A 14,376-nucleotide genomic window follows, 5' to 3' on the forward strand; every position below is an offset into this window, starting at 1 on the left:
TAAAACGCTTCTGTCGTACTGCAATAATGCAATTTAACTATGCTAAATAAGTGAAAAACAGAAATTGGATATGAGTTTTACAACACTGCTTAGGACCAATGTAGTTGGCCTTACCCCAGAAACCCCCCATCTGTTTTGATTGAACCCTCTTTCGAGTGGCTATTATAATGTAGTCTCATGCACCACATGGAATTGTATCAAGGAAGGCTACACATTAGCCACAGTCAAGGGCTTAAATGTTATACCTCAGTCCTGAAATATGTGAGCAGGTGGCTGTTCTTGGAGGTGTCCACACAGAGCTTGACTTAAACATTGCTGATTTTGCAGTACTGTCCCCTCCTGCAGTGCTCAATGACACCAATTACTATTTTATTGACTTCTGTATCTCCCAAAAGTACACATCAGTCACTTTAAAAAACATTTGTATATATTTTTTTTTACAATAAGTGCCCTGCCTTCAAAATAGAAAAAGAGGACATGTAAAGAGCACCATTTGACTCGAATGACGTGTGATGCAAGTGGAAGGGGCAATCATGAAACGATACACCATAACTGTCTTTACAAGAAAAAGCCATTCGAACCCTTGTGACAAATGTGGCACTGAACTCAATTAGAAGAGATTGTGTGACCCGTAGTGCACGTGGATGGCCCAGTGTCATAGAGAGACATGGCACGGCTGCGTTGGCACCCAGCCACTCGTCCTCCCACTGCCAACACCAGGTTTCCCAGAGACCCTCTTTCCATATCCTGGGTGTGTTCCACAGTGCATGGACCTTGCACTGGATGGTGGTGGTTCAGCTGCAGAACGGACAGGTCCACTGTGTGTGTGTGTGACTGACTGCAAGTGAGAAACCCAAGAAATACTAGACGGCAAGCTTGGTAAATGACTGCACCAAGAACTCCTGATTTCAAGCCAGTATATGATGTTGGTTGGTTGTTCGGCAGCTACGTCTATGCCCTTTTCTCCTTGTGTGAGATTTGCTTTGTTGCTGGTAATTGAGTTGGCTGTGGAGCGTTAAGTTTCTGCTTGGTCATGGTAGGTGTTGTGTGGCTGCTACCTGCCGTGCATCTCTCGGCTAATGTGGCCTGACAGATACGGAGCACAAGTTCCTTTTCCTTGTTTGCTTTGTTGTTATTTTTCAGCAGGACTCTGGGTCCTAGTTATGAGAAGGACCGTTGGCCTTTGTCCACCCGGTAGCAATGAAAGAACACTTATTGGCTCCCCCTTCATTCGCCGAAGCTTAGCGATCACGGAATCCAGTTCAAAGATTCCACACGCAATTCTGGAAAGTTGATGTAGGGGCCATGCCTTTTGTGGAACAAAATGTGACGCTCATTTTGGCAACGTGACAACACGCAACCATGCCCTTTGGTGCAAAGGTACCATTGGTGCTCCCATAACTTATTAGATAATGAGTAGAACAAGAGGAAACCACATGTACACTGCAGTTCAAAAGTTCGGGTTCACTTAGAAATGTCCTTGTTTTTGAAAGAAGAACAACTTTTTTTGTCCATTTAAAATAACATCAAATTGATCAGAAATACAGTGTAGACATTGTTAATGTTGTAAATGACTATTGTAGCTGGAAACGACAGATTTGATTTTAATGGAATATCTACATAAGCGTACAGAGGCCCATTATCAGCAACCATCACTCCTGTGTTCCAATGGCATTTTGTGTTAGCTAATCCAAGTTTAGCATTTTAAAAGGCTAATTGATCATTAGAAAACCCTTTTGCAATTATGTTAGCACCGCTGAAAACTTTTGTGCTGATTTTTAAAGAAGCAATAACACTGGCCTTCTTCAGACTAGTTGAGTATCTGGAGCATCAGCATTTGTGGGTTCGATTACAGGCTCAAAATGGCCAGAAACAAATAACTTTCTTCTGAAACTCGTCAATCTATTCTTGTTCTGGGATGCTGGCCTTCTAGGCAGAGTAGCAAAGAAAAAGCCATATCTCAGACTGGCCAATAAAAATAAAAGATGGGCAAAAGAACAGACACTGGACAGAGGAACTCTGCCTAGAAAGCCAGCATGCTGAAGTCGCCTCTTCACTGTTGACGTTGAGACTGGTGTTTTGTGGGTACTATTTAATGAAGCTGCCAGTTGAGGACTTGTGAGGCGTCTGTTTCTCAAAGTAGACACTCTAATGTACTTGTCCTCTTGCTCAGTTATGCTCCGGGGCCTCCCACTCCTCTTTCTGTTCTGGTTAGAGACAGTTTGCGCTGTTCTGTGAAGAGAGTAGCACACAGCGTTGTATGAGATCTTCAGTTTCTTGGCAATTTCTCACATGGAATAGCCTTCATTTCTCAGAACAAGAATAGACTGACGAGTTTCAGAAGAAAGTTATTTGTTTCTGGCCATTTTGAGCCTGTAATTGAACCCACAAATGCTGATGCTCCAGATACTCAACTAGTCTAAAGAAGGCCAGTTTTATTGCTTCTTTTAATCAGGGCATTTTTCAGCTGTGCTAACATAATTACAAAAGGGTTTTCTAATGATCAATTTTCCTTTTTACAATGCTAAATGTGGATTAGCTAACACAACGTGCCATTGGAACACGGGAGTGATGGTTGCTGATAATGGGCCTATGTATATATTCCATTAATAATCCGCCGTTTCCAGCTACAATAGTCATTTACAACATTAACAATGTCTACACTGTATTTCTGATCAATTTGATGTTATTTTAATGGACAGAAAGTGCTTTTCTTTCAAAAACAAGGACATTTCTAAGTGACCCCAAACTTGTGAAAGGTAGTGTACTTGCAAATCCTCAAACAGCGTTGCATCGATGAACTGGCTTCTCATTTACTATGTGTTAAGTTATGAGAAGTTTTGCGTTGCTCATTTAAAATGATCAGTGTGCCAATCTAAAACCAAAACAATGTGTCCCTGGAACTACATCTTCCATGTGTGAGGATAGTGTGTTCTTTTGTTTTGTGGTACCGCATTACATATAGCCCAGCTACATCGATAGCTTTGCAATAACATTAACATTATTAACATTAACATTAGCTCATGAAACTCATTATCCAGATAAGGAAATGTTTTTGTCTACCAATTTTGTTTTTTTCTCTCAACATTCTTAGAATGTCCTATAGACCCACCCTTTTAATTTATGCGGTGCGAGGTCTGCTTGAGTAATCAGTCATTAGCCAGGGAGAGATGATCACTCATCGGGTAGGACACCAAGCCAAGATGTGTTCCAGTTCCGCGCTCATGGGTGTGACACGTGAAGATGTGTGCAGACAGACTGGGGAACACAGCCAGGCCTGCTGCTCAGGTCACCTGAGAAAAGTTTGACTCAATCTTAGGACCCTGGCCTGTGTCAATCCTAGGACCTCTGTTTTTCAGATTTAGGTAGGTTGTCTTGCAGATTTCATATCAGACAGGTCTCACTTGGTTTGTTTATTTATTTTCCTTTAACTTTGGTGCCTACTAATATAAGTATTTCATCATCTTTGGCAAGACATTTTTTGACATATTTTGTATAAAAATATACTCGCGGTCACTCCTTGATTGAGTGGACGCATCGAGGTTTTTTTTCAGGAGGCTTAGCTGCAAGTGTGTCAACGAGTATCTGCGGGGAACCTGGGTCAGTTTTGTTTCTGTACTGCTTTTGTAATTACAAGAGCGGGGTCCTGTGGCAGTGAACACTGCTGCCAATGAGGCCCAGATTACCTCTACACGACTCAGCCTCGAATAATCAAGCTCATTTATGGCCAGGTAGTCAGTGGGCAGGATCACCTGCATCACAGTAATTGACAAATATTTTAATGGGAAAGTATATGTAATATACATGGCTGTTGTCAAGGTCTCAATGCCAGTAATTAGAGTTAGTTTAAACTCCAATTATATGGCCCTAATGCTTGTCAACTGCGGAGCTTGTTATTTTAGAATTGTTTGCCTGAGTTATGCAGTACACAGTGGATCATTTGAGTAATTTGGAGCTGGTTCTCTTTTCACCAACACTTTTGTCTATCACATGCCGCCAACAGAAACTGTTTCCTAGAATTAAGAAGCTTGGAAACAGCAGTTTGATGTCATTGGTTGTCCAAACAGTTTAAGTGTGAACACGTGTGATGTTTCTGTTAAAAAAACATGTGAATCCTTAAAGGGATATTTCACCCAAATCACAAAAGGACTTTGGTTTCCTTACCCTGTAAGCAGTCTATGGACCAGGTATGGCAGCAATCCATGCTTTTGTTTAGTTTCCCTTAGCACTGTTTCCGCTTTCTAATGTTTTAGCATTTGTGGCAAAAATCCCATTCAAGTCATGGGACCGATATGGGCATTTTTCAAGTATTATGTCCAAATCATCCGAAATTATCTAAAATTGATTGTGAAGCTCAACAAAGGCACTTAGATGATTTGAACATGTGAGAAAATGTTAATATCAGTCCCATGACTTGAATGGGATTTGTGCCACAAATGCCAAAAAGTTAGCATATGGAAACCGTGCCAGGGAAACTAAACCAAAGCATGGATTGCTGTCATGCCTTGTTCATAGACAAAGGAAACCAATATGTAATTTGGCTGAACTATCCCTTTAAAGATGTGAAATCGTTAAGGATCCGGCATGAATCGATTTGATAGTGTACTTTTTTAAATCTCAAAGTCCCTGAGACTAGATTGTTCAAAGACTTGGTTTGAAGTTATTTTTAAGATTTTGGCGAGAGATGTATAACATTCTAATGTTGGGTAACTGATTTTTGGTTCGAAAACACTAATGTAAGCTGTATTTGTTTTTGCCCTAGCACTACACTGCTGATTCAAGTAATCAACAAGCTTTGATTATTTGAATCGGCTGTGTAGTGCTAGGGCAAAAACCAAAACGTGCTGGCCTAGGTAAACAAAAAAAGCATAGACTACTGTCTCTCCTTGTCCATTGAAGGAAACAAATAAGTATGTTTTTAATTTGGGTGAACTGTACCTTTTTTTTATTTTACCTTATTTTTACATGGTATTTAAATTACAGATGCATTGTAAGTACAGTATCGGTACATATTGTTACAAATTTTGCAAAAAGCATGTTTGTTACATAGCTGCTGTAGTTAATGCGTACATCACATCATGATGATGATGATGATAGAAAAACAAATTAAATGAGTACTACTAACAGATTTAAATTACTTTTGCCCAAGGGATCCATGGAATATGTTTAAACTGTGTAATACAATGTACTATTACTCATCTACAATTTATGTTCATATCACTGGCCAACATGGGCCTGGGAGGCTCAGAGATATTGGTATCCACAGTACTCCACCAATTATATATTTTTCAACTCAGTACTATAAATGCACTGTAATATAAGCTTTAAAACAGCAATCTTTTCTTTCTGCCTCATGGCAAAATGTGTAGAATTGCAGGATATTAACTTGAAAAATGCAACATTTTCTTTGCGATGCTGAGGCTAGCCTTTGTAAGTGTTATTAACCCAGGGGGCGAGACTTGGTTCGTCCAGCCGTGCACTGCAGACGTTATAGTAAAACTCCTCGTAGGGCTGGGCGATATATTGAGTTAATTAGATTGTATTAAAACAAATTTGAATGAATGTTCCAAATGCCTGTATCGCAAGAATCGAGTAATTTTTTTTCTACTTCTGTTTGTGAGTGTTTGTCTTTTTGGTCTCGTCTCCTTCATTCCTTCTGTACTGTGCATGTTCCCACACGCACACAGACACCAAGCCCCTCCCCCACAATAACAATGCAAAGAAATATAACTTATAAATATAAACAAGCAGTTTCAACTTGCTATTTGCATTTGAGGTTTGGTTCAACGTAATCAGTCATATGGACCCTCACCCTCCATTTGGAAAATCCAACTATAATTCTATCCTGATTACTGCTTACAAGCAAAAACTAAAGCAGGAAGTACCAGTGACTCGCTTAGTACGGAAGTGGTCAGATGACGCGGATGCTACACTACAGGACTGTTTTGCTAGCACAGACTGGAATATGTTCCAGGATTCATCCAATGGCATTGAGGAGTATACCACCTCAGTCTCCGGCTTCATCAATAAGTGCATCGACGATGTTGTCCCCACAGTGACCGTACATACATTTCCCAACCAGAAGCCATGGATTACAGGCAATATCCGCACTGAGCTAAAGGCTAGAGCTGCCGCTTTCAAGGAGCAGGACACTAATCCGGACGCTTATAAGAACTCCCACTATGCCTTCGGATGAACCATCATACAGGCAAAGCGTCAATAAAAGACTAAGATTGAATCCTGCTACACCGGCTCTGATGCTCGTCGGATGTGGCCGGGCTTGAAAAATATTACCGACTACAAAGAGAAACCCAGCCGCGAGCTGCCCAATGACGCGAGCCTACCAGACGAGCTAAATGCCATTTATGCTCGCTTCGAGGCAAGCAACACTGAAGCATGCATGAGAGCACCAGCTGTTCCGGACGACTGTGTGATCACGCTCTTTGTAGCCGATGTGAGCAAGACATTTAAACAGTTCAACATTCACAAAGCCGTGGGGCCAGACGGATTACCAGGGCGTCTACTCAAAGCATGCGAGGACCAACTGGCAAGTGTCTTCACTGATGTTTTCAACCTCTTCCTGACCGAGTCTGTAATACCTGCATGTTTCAAACAGACCACCATAGTGTGCCCAAGAGAAAGCGAAGGTAACCTGCCTAAATGATTATCGCCCCGTAGCACTCACGTCGGTAGCCACAAAGTGCTTTGAAAGGTTGGTCATGGCTCACATCAACACCATCGTGCCGGAAAACCTAGACCACTCCAATTCGCATACCGCCCCAACAGATCCACAGATGACGCAATCACACTCCGCACTTCCCTTTCCCACCTGGACAAAAGGAACACATATTTGAGAATGCTCTTCATTGACTACAGCTCAGCGTTCAACACCATAGTGCCCACAAAGCTCATCACTAAGCTAAGGACCCTGGGACTAAAAACATCCCTCTGCAACTGGATTCTGGAATTTCTGACGGGCTGCCCCAAGGTGGTAAGGGTAGGCAACAACACATCTGCCACACTGATCCTCAACACTGGGACCCCTCAGGGGTGCGTGCTTCGTCTCCTCCTGTACTCCCTATTCACCCACGACTGCATGGCCAAGTATGACTCCAACACCATCATTAGGTTTGCTGACGACATAAGTGGTAGGCCTGATCACCGACAACAATGAGACAGCCTATAAGGAGGAGGTTTGAGATCTGGCAGTGTGGTGCCAGGACAATAACCTCTCCCTCAACATGAGCAAGACAAAGGAGATGATCATGGGCTACAGGAAAAGCCCATAAAATTGTCAGACTCCAGTCACCCAAGTCATAGACTGTTCGCTCTGCTACCGCATGGCAAGCGGTACCGGAGCTCCAAGTCTAGGACCAAAAGGCTCCTTAACAGCTTCTACCCCCAAGCCATAAGACTGCTGAACAATTAATCAAATGGACACCCGGACTATTACATTGACACGCACCCCCCCCCTTTTGTTTTTACACTGCTGCTACTCGCTGTTTATTATCTATGAATAGTCACTTTACCCCTACCTACATGTACACAATACGTTTACTAACCTGTACCCCCGCACATTGACTCGGTACCGGTACCCCCTGTATATAGCCTCGTTATTGTTAATGTGTTACTTTTTCTTTTACTATGTTTACTTAAGAAAATATTTACTAAATACATTAAACTCTTTCTTGAACTGCATTGTAGGTTGAGGGCTTGTAAGTAAGCATTTCACGGTAAGATCTACACCTGTTGTATTCGGAGTATGTGACAAATAAAATTATTATTTGTAAGGTCCCTCAGGTGACCCAGGAATTTCAAATACAGATTCAACCACAAAGACCAGGGAGGTTTTTCAATGCCTTGCAAAGAAGGGCACCTATTGGTAGATGGGTAAAAAATAAATAAAGCAGACATCGAATATCCATTTGAGCATAGTGATGTTATGAATTACTCTTTGGATGGTGTGTCAATATACCCAGTAACTACTCAGTTGCCGGAGCCGAAGGAAACCGCTCAGGGATGAGGCCAATGGTGACTTTAAAACAGCTGTAATCGCTGCCAAAGGTGCTTCTACAAAGTATTGACTCGGGTGTGAATACTTTATAGAATGTAAATGAGATATTTCTGTATTTTATTTTCAATACATGTGAAAACATTTGTAAAATAAGTTTTCACTTTGTCATTATGGGGTATTTTGTGTAGATGGGTGAGAAACAAAATGAATTTAATCAATTTTGAATTCAGGCTGTAATGCAACAAAATGTGGATTGAGTCAAGTGCTATGAATTCTTTCTGAGGGCATTGTAATTGTGCGACAAAGCTTATTTAGAGAGGTTTTAAAAATCGATGTGAATCACCCATAAGTAGGAAAAAATCTAGATATTATTTTTAGGCCATATCGCCGAGCCCTAACTCCCTGTAATACATTTTTATCGCACGAGAGTTGTTCTGATTATGAGGGGGGTCCCTGATGAATTTGCTATCACAAAAGGGAACCGCTGTATTACATTCTACCTGCCTGTGTAATATGCATGTTAATAGGCAGGGCCACTTGGTATGAAGTGAGATCAAAATATAACTGTAAAAAATGTTTTGCACTGATAAATTATTCCCCAGTTATTATGTTGATTTTATTTCTTTTAACAGATCGTAATTGATGGATTCTTTCCCAGACCTGGTATGGATTGCTCTTTAGCAAGCTCCAGTAACCCCGACAAAACATTTATCTTTGTGAATGATCGACCTGTCCACCAGAAGGATATCCTGAAGGTAAAAACCATTTTTTGTGTTAATGAAATGTACATATGTTTGTTTTTGTTTGGCTGCCGGTTTTCTTTACCTAAACCAATGGGATCGAGGTGTTCTATAAACAAGAGCTTTTGAAGTTGCTTGGACAAAAATATTTGTTGTCTTCCTGTAATTGTACAGTGCGTATTCACTAGACCTGGGAGGATAAACCAAACATCATTGATCATACCGATCACTTATCGGTGGCATTTTGCTGATTTTAGTTCATGATGTTAAGTAGCCTATACTAGAGAAATGTGAAGTTTGAAAATAAATAATTGTTGTAATATGGGTGATTGTTAATGGGACAATTGGTGGCTACAACCAGCAAACTATTACTAGTAGTTTCAAGGATAATATATATTTTTTTAAACAGTGGTTCATATTAGTGTTATAAACCTATCATTATATTTCTCTTTATCACATCAATTCAGGCACTAGAAGTACACCCAGTAGTATTTTTATTTAACCGAAGATTTAAAAAAATTAAAATAAATACAAAGTCGCTCCAGCTGAAGACAATGCGTACAGAATAAAACCCAAAAGCTTATTTCCATTACGGTCCTCTAAATTATCACTTTGTCATCGTATAGGCCTGTCTATTATCCCCAATGTAGCTCTCTGTCATTGATACTGTCACTTTGACAGTGTTGTAGCGTTTACATAACAAAGTGAAGCATTGCTCATAGTATCATTGCAGTTCATATACCTTCTCTCTGCTTGACCATCAGGTGGTCCGGCAGCACTTCCTGGCTCAGTACCCGGCAGACTCTGCCCTCAATCGTTATCCCACTATGATGCTCAATATCACTGTTCCCGCATCCACTGTAGACGTCAACCTGACACCCGACAAGACCCAGATTCTGTTCCAGAACAAGGTGCCGTTTTCTATTCTTTTATCCTTTTCCTTGCAGACAGGTTGAAGGATTAGAGAACTAAGGGGAAACCGAATATGATGGGGTAGCTGCAGAACCAGTTACCAGTCAATTTAGACATTTCGGCTTTCAGACTGATTCAACTGCAAATGTGCAATGCAAGCAAATTCCATTTAGCTAATTCACGATTTCCTTACGTGTAACCTCTACGGTACAGCAAGGAATCCATGTACTTGGTTTGGCTAGTAAACGTTAGTCTCTTAACTTTAACTTCTCTTAAATGTAACTCCTCAAAACAACTTGATTTTCTTTTATAAAAATAGAAAGTGCTGCCCGTAAACAGTAAGTTGACAATCAGTTCTGCACCCACCACCATTTGAAGTAAGAGGAGCTGACCAGTGCTGTAATTAACCACAGAAATGAAATTAACAGTTACCTGGTTGCACAGCCATTTCCTGTGAAAGGGAAAAGTGAACAGCATGGGCATTAGTGTGTGTGGTGTTTTTTCTCACTTAGACTTTGACTCTCAGGTGGCTGTGCTGGCTGCAGTGGAGACGCTGTTGGTTTCCTTCTATGGCCCTGGGTTGGGGTCTGCCGCTGAGGCTCCACCAGTCACTGAAGAATATGATGGAGGCAGCGGCCTGCATGCTGGCCCATCACTGGGCGACTGTAGGGGAAACGCTGACTTAGAGGACAGTCTTGCGGAGCACAGTGTCAGAGTGGCCAAAGCTCCATCTGACTGCAGTGATGGCCCTCCATCCAGGGTAGTGGCTGGGGAGCAGACAGCAAACACTAGCTCCTCCTCTTCCTCTGAAGACTGGATAGTCAACCTAAATCCAGGGGACTTTGACCTGGCATTTCCACAGTTGGAAGATTACATGGCTTCGACTGGCACCGGGACAACAAATCCAGGCACGGCCAAAGGCCTGGAGAGGCTCGACAACCACGACCAAGGTCATGACAAAGGCAAAGACGTCGAGCAGTTATCAGCAGTGAGTTGGAGCCGAGGAACGGCTCTGACGGACCCCTCCACAGGCGAGCCGTTGCAGCCCGTCAAGGTCCACCTGGCCACCGGATGGAGCAGTGACCTTGGCCAGGTCAAGGCCAAGGGTCAGAGCAGCCCTGGCAAAAAGGTGTCCAACGCTATAACGGAGAAACGGGCGGCGCTGACGGCCTACGACTTGATCAATAACCGTGCCATGAGGACCCCCCTGTCCCCTGCCGCCCTGTTTGAGAGGGAGACCCGGGCATCGGTTCTCCAGGAGAAGCCCACAGCCAGCCTCCAGGACATCACCACTGCCGTGCAGGAGAGATGGAAAAACCTGGGGGAGGAGGACCGAAAGAAGTGGGTTTCCAGACTTCACTTTCGAAGCAGTTGTTTCCATTTGTTATTATTAGCAAGGCAAAAAAAAGAAAGGTTGACCTGTCACTTGCATGTGTAAAATATGGCCCAGGAAATTTTGCTTGGCATATTCATGTTGCTACCCAGACAGAGAATTGTTGAGATGAGCTATGTTTATATTTTCCAGACAACTGAATCTGATTACTAGGTTACATGGTCAATATTTTCCACTGTAAAACAGGTATTCTGCATGATGAAATATCTCCCCTTTTTCCAAAGTATGCCATGCATCTTAGGCACTCAAAAGTATTTTGCTAGTCAGACGCATTTAACTTAATATTCTGTAGATACATTTAACTTAATATTCTGTATGTGGACACGCACTAACTCTCTCCTCTGTCTCGCCCGTCTGGTCCGGCTTGTTCCTAGTTGAAGACGTTGTCAGAAAGATCTTAATCAGCAACTGCAAAAGATGGGCCACATTTCAGATGCATCAAAAATGTCTTGATTTATGAATATGTTCTAGTATTTCGATTTGTTGCGTTTTCGACAAATAATAAGATGTAGGCGAACGAAACGGATGATATACACTGTATACAAAACATTAAGAACACCTGCTCTTTCCATGACATAGACTGACCAGGTGAAAGCTTTGATTCCTTATTGATGTCACTTGCTAAATCCATTTCAACCCGTGTAGATGAAGGGGAGGAGAGACAGGTTAAAGAATGACTTTTAAGCCTTTAGAGAATTGAGACGTGGATTGCTGTGTATGTGTGCCATTCAGAGGGTGAATGGGCAAGACAACTTATTTAAGTGCCTTTTGAACAGGGTATGTTAGTAGGTGCCATGCACCTTTGTCCAGAATTGCAACACTGCTGGGTTTCTCACGCTCAACAGTTTATCTTGTGTATCAAGAATGGTCCACCACCCAAAGGACATCCAGCCAACTTGACACAACTGTGGGAAGCATTGAAGTCATGGGCCAGCATCCTTGTGGGACATTTCAGCACCTTGTAGAGTCCATGCGCCGACGAATTGAGGCTCTTCTGAGGGCAAAATCAGGTGTTCCTAATGTTTGGTGTATGAATATAGTTTTAGAAAATATAGTGGATCATTTTGTTAGCACTTTATAATAACACCACGTAATAAAGCATTTATATTGGATTAGTTAAATAGTTTACTCATCATTTACCAATCATTACTCCATTCATACGATGTTTAATATGGGTCCTTTATAAACCATTTACTAATCATTAGTTAAGTATTTTTGCTTGGCCTCAAGTGTGGGCTATTTATGCTTTATAAATACTTTATAAGCTGATGCTCCTTAAGTTCTCAAAATAGCCAAGCGCATAACCAATGGTTAAAGAATATGCATTCAACACAGAATGTTAAAGGAAATATATCAACCATTTTATTCACAAACAGTGAAACTGTTGCAAGGACTTGAGGGAGAGTTGTAAATGTAACTGTTTTGCTAATGTCAACCTAGTGAGTGCTAATTAATCATAAAACGGGGAGATGTAGCTTACAACTAGTGGACTTTTTATTCTTTCACTACTATGTGATTGAGGTAGAAATGTTACATGTACAATGCATGACCAAAGGTATGTGGACACCTGCTTGTCGAACATATCATTCCAAAATCATGGGCATTAATATGAAGTTGGTCCCCCCTTTTGCTGCTATAGTATATTTGTTTACATCGCCAGCGAACAAGATGCTTGTTTTTTCCCTGTTTCTACCGATGCAATTCATTTGGAAACTGGCCCAGCTTCGTAACTAATCAACTAACATTGTCAAACTCTGTAGTTAGTCTGTCAGGCAAGAAAGCAAGAGTTGATTGGAGGAGACTGAGTTTTTGTGTGTGGAATGGGATGGAACCCCTTATTAGGAAGAGAGTATGTGTATGGTTGAGGAAAAATAAAGAGCAGAAGGAAGAGGGAGATTATGTTCCTAACCACAATTGTATCCTATTTGTTGCTCCTCTCCCTCTGTTACTCTATTGTCAGTGTTAGCCCTGAATCTCCACATCACTTCCTTCTCTAAGCAGCCAAAGGCAGGGAGGAAGAGGAGTTAGAGATGATGGGAGGGATAGAGATGTGGAAGGAGGAGTGGAGGGAGAAAGGAAGAGGAGAGTGAAAAGGAGGGGAGGAAGAGGAGAGTGAAAAGGAGGGGGGGGAGAGGAGGGCACACATGAGGGGAGCCTATGTTTTCATGGAGTGTGTCTGACCCAGGTCCAACCATTCACCCTTGTACCACACAGCCTGGGCCTGAAGTGACAGTGGCAGGGGTTTTGGAGTGATCTTTAAGTGGTAGGAACTTATCAGTCGCGTGGACCAGGTTGTAACTCTTTTGAAAGCAGGTGAAGTTTTAAGGGTGCAAGAGGGTGTGTGGTGTGCATCCTGAGTGGACATGGGGCATAAAGTGTGAGATGTGTAGAAACCTCTTTTAAGGTGTTCTGTGCCACTTTGCAGGATGGGGCCGTGCTTCCAGAAGTTCCATGACATGTTGCAGACTAGATGGAAACACTAAAGTGACTGTGTGAAATATGAATTGTCCTACAAATCTTTAATATGGAGTTGGTCCCCCCTTTGCTCCAATAACAGCCTCCACTCTTCTGTTAAGGCTTTCCATTAGATGTTGGAACATTGCTGCGTGGACTTGCTTCCATTCAGCCACAAGCAATAGTGAAGTCGGACACTGATGTTGGGTGATTAGGCTTGTCTTGCAGTCACCGTTCCAATTCATCTCAAAAGTGTTCGATGAGGTTGGTCAGGGCTCAAGTTCTTCCACACCAATCTCGACAAACCATATCTGTATGGACCTCGCTTTGTGCACGGGGGCATTGTCATGCTGAAACAGGAAAGGGCCTTCCCCAATCTGTTGCCACAATGTTGGAAGCACAGAATCGTCTAGAATGTAATTGTATGCTGTAGCATTAAGATTTCCCTTCACTGGAGGACCATGAAAAACAGCCCCAGACCATTATTCATCCTCTACCTATCTTTACAGTTAAAATAAATAAATATGTATTTCACCTTTTATTTAACCAGGTAGGCCAGGTGAAAACAAGTTCTCATTTACAACTGCGACCTGGCCAAGATAAAGCAAAGCAGTAGACAAAAACAACAGTTACACATGGGATAAACAAACGTACAGTCAATAACACAATTGAAAAATATATGTACAGTGTGTGTAAATGGAGTAAGGTTAGGGAGGTAAGGCAATAAATAGGCCATAGTGGTGAAATAATTACAATTTAGCATTAACACTGGAGTGATAGATGTGCAGATGATGATGTGCAAGTAGAGATACTGGGGAACAAAAGAGCAAAACAAATGAACAATATGGGGATGAGGTAGTTGG

At 41.9% G+C, this 14,376-nt stretch overlaps 1 protein-coding gene across 2 annotated transcripts in view; it reads left to right on the plus strand.

The window, feature by feature from the left end:
- pms1 (PMS1 homolog 1, mismatch repair system component) overlaps window positions 1-14,376 on the plus strand; it is a 58,611-nt gene that overhangs the window by 9,113 nt on the left and 35,122 nt on the right. For both annotated transcript variants that reach the window (XM_039015015.1, XM_039015016.1), the window contains 3 exons: window positions 8,647-8,769; window positions 9,519-9,665; window positions 10,193-11,007. In XM_039015015.1, coding sequence (XP_038870943.1) covers window positions 8,647-8,769; window positions 9,519-9,665; window positions 10,193-11,007 — 1,085 coding nt within the window. The remainder of the gene's footprint in view (window positions 1-8,646; window positions 8,770-9,518; window positions 9,666-10,192; window positions 11,008-14,376) is intronic.

The sequence above is a fragment of the Salvelinus namaycush genome, chromosome 19 (genome assembly GCF_016432855.1).
Source record: "Salvelinus namaycush isolate Seneca chromosome 19, SaNama_1.0, whole genome shotgun sequence".
NCBI classification, from domain to species: Eukaryota; Metazoa; Chordata; class Actinopteri; order Salmoniformes; family Salmonidae; genus Salvelinus; species Salvelinus namaycush.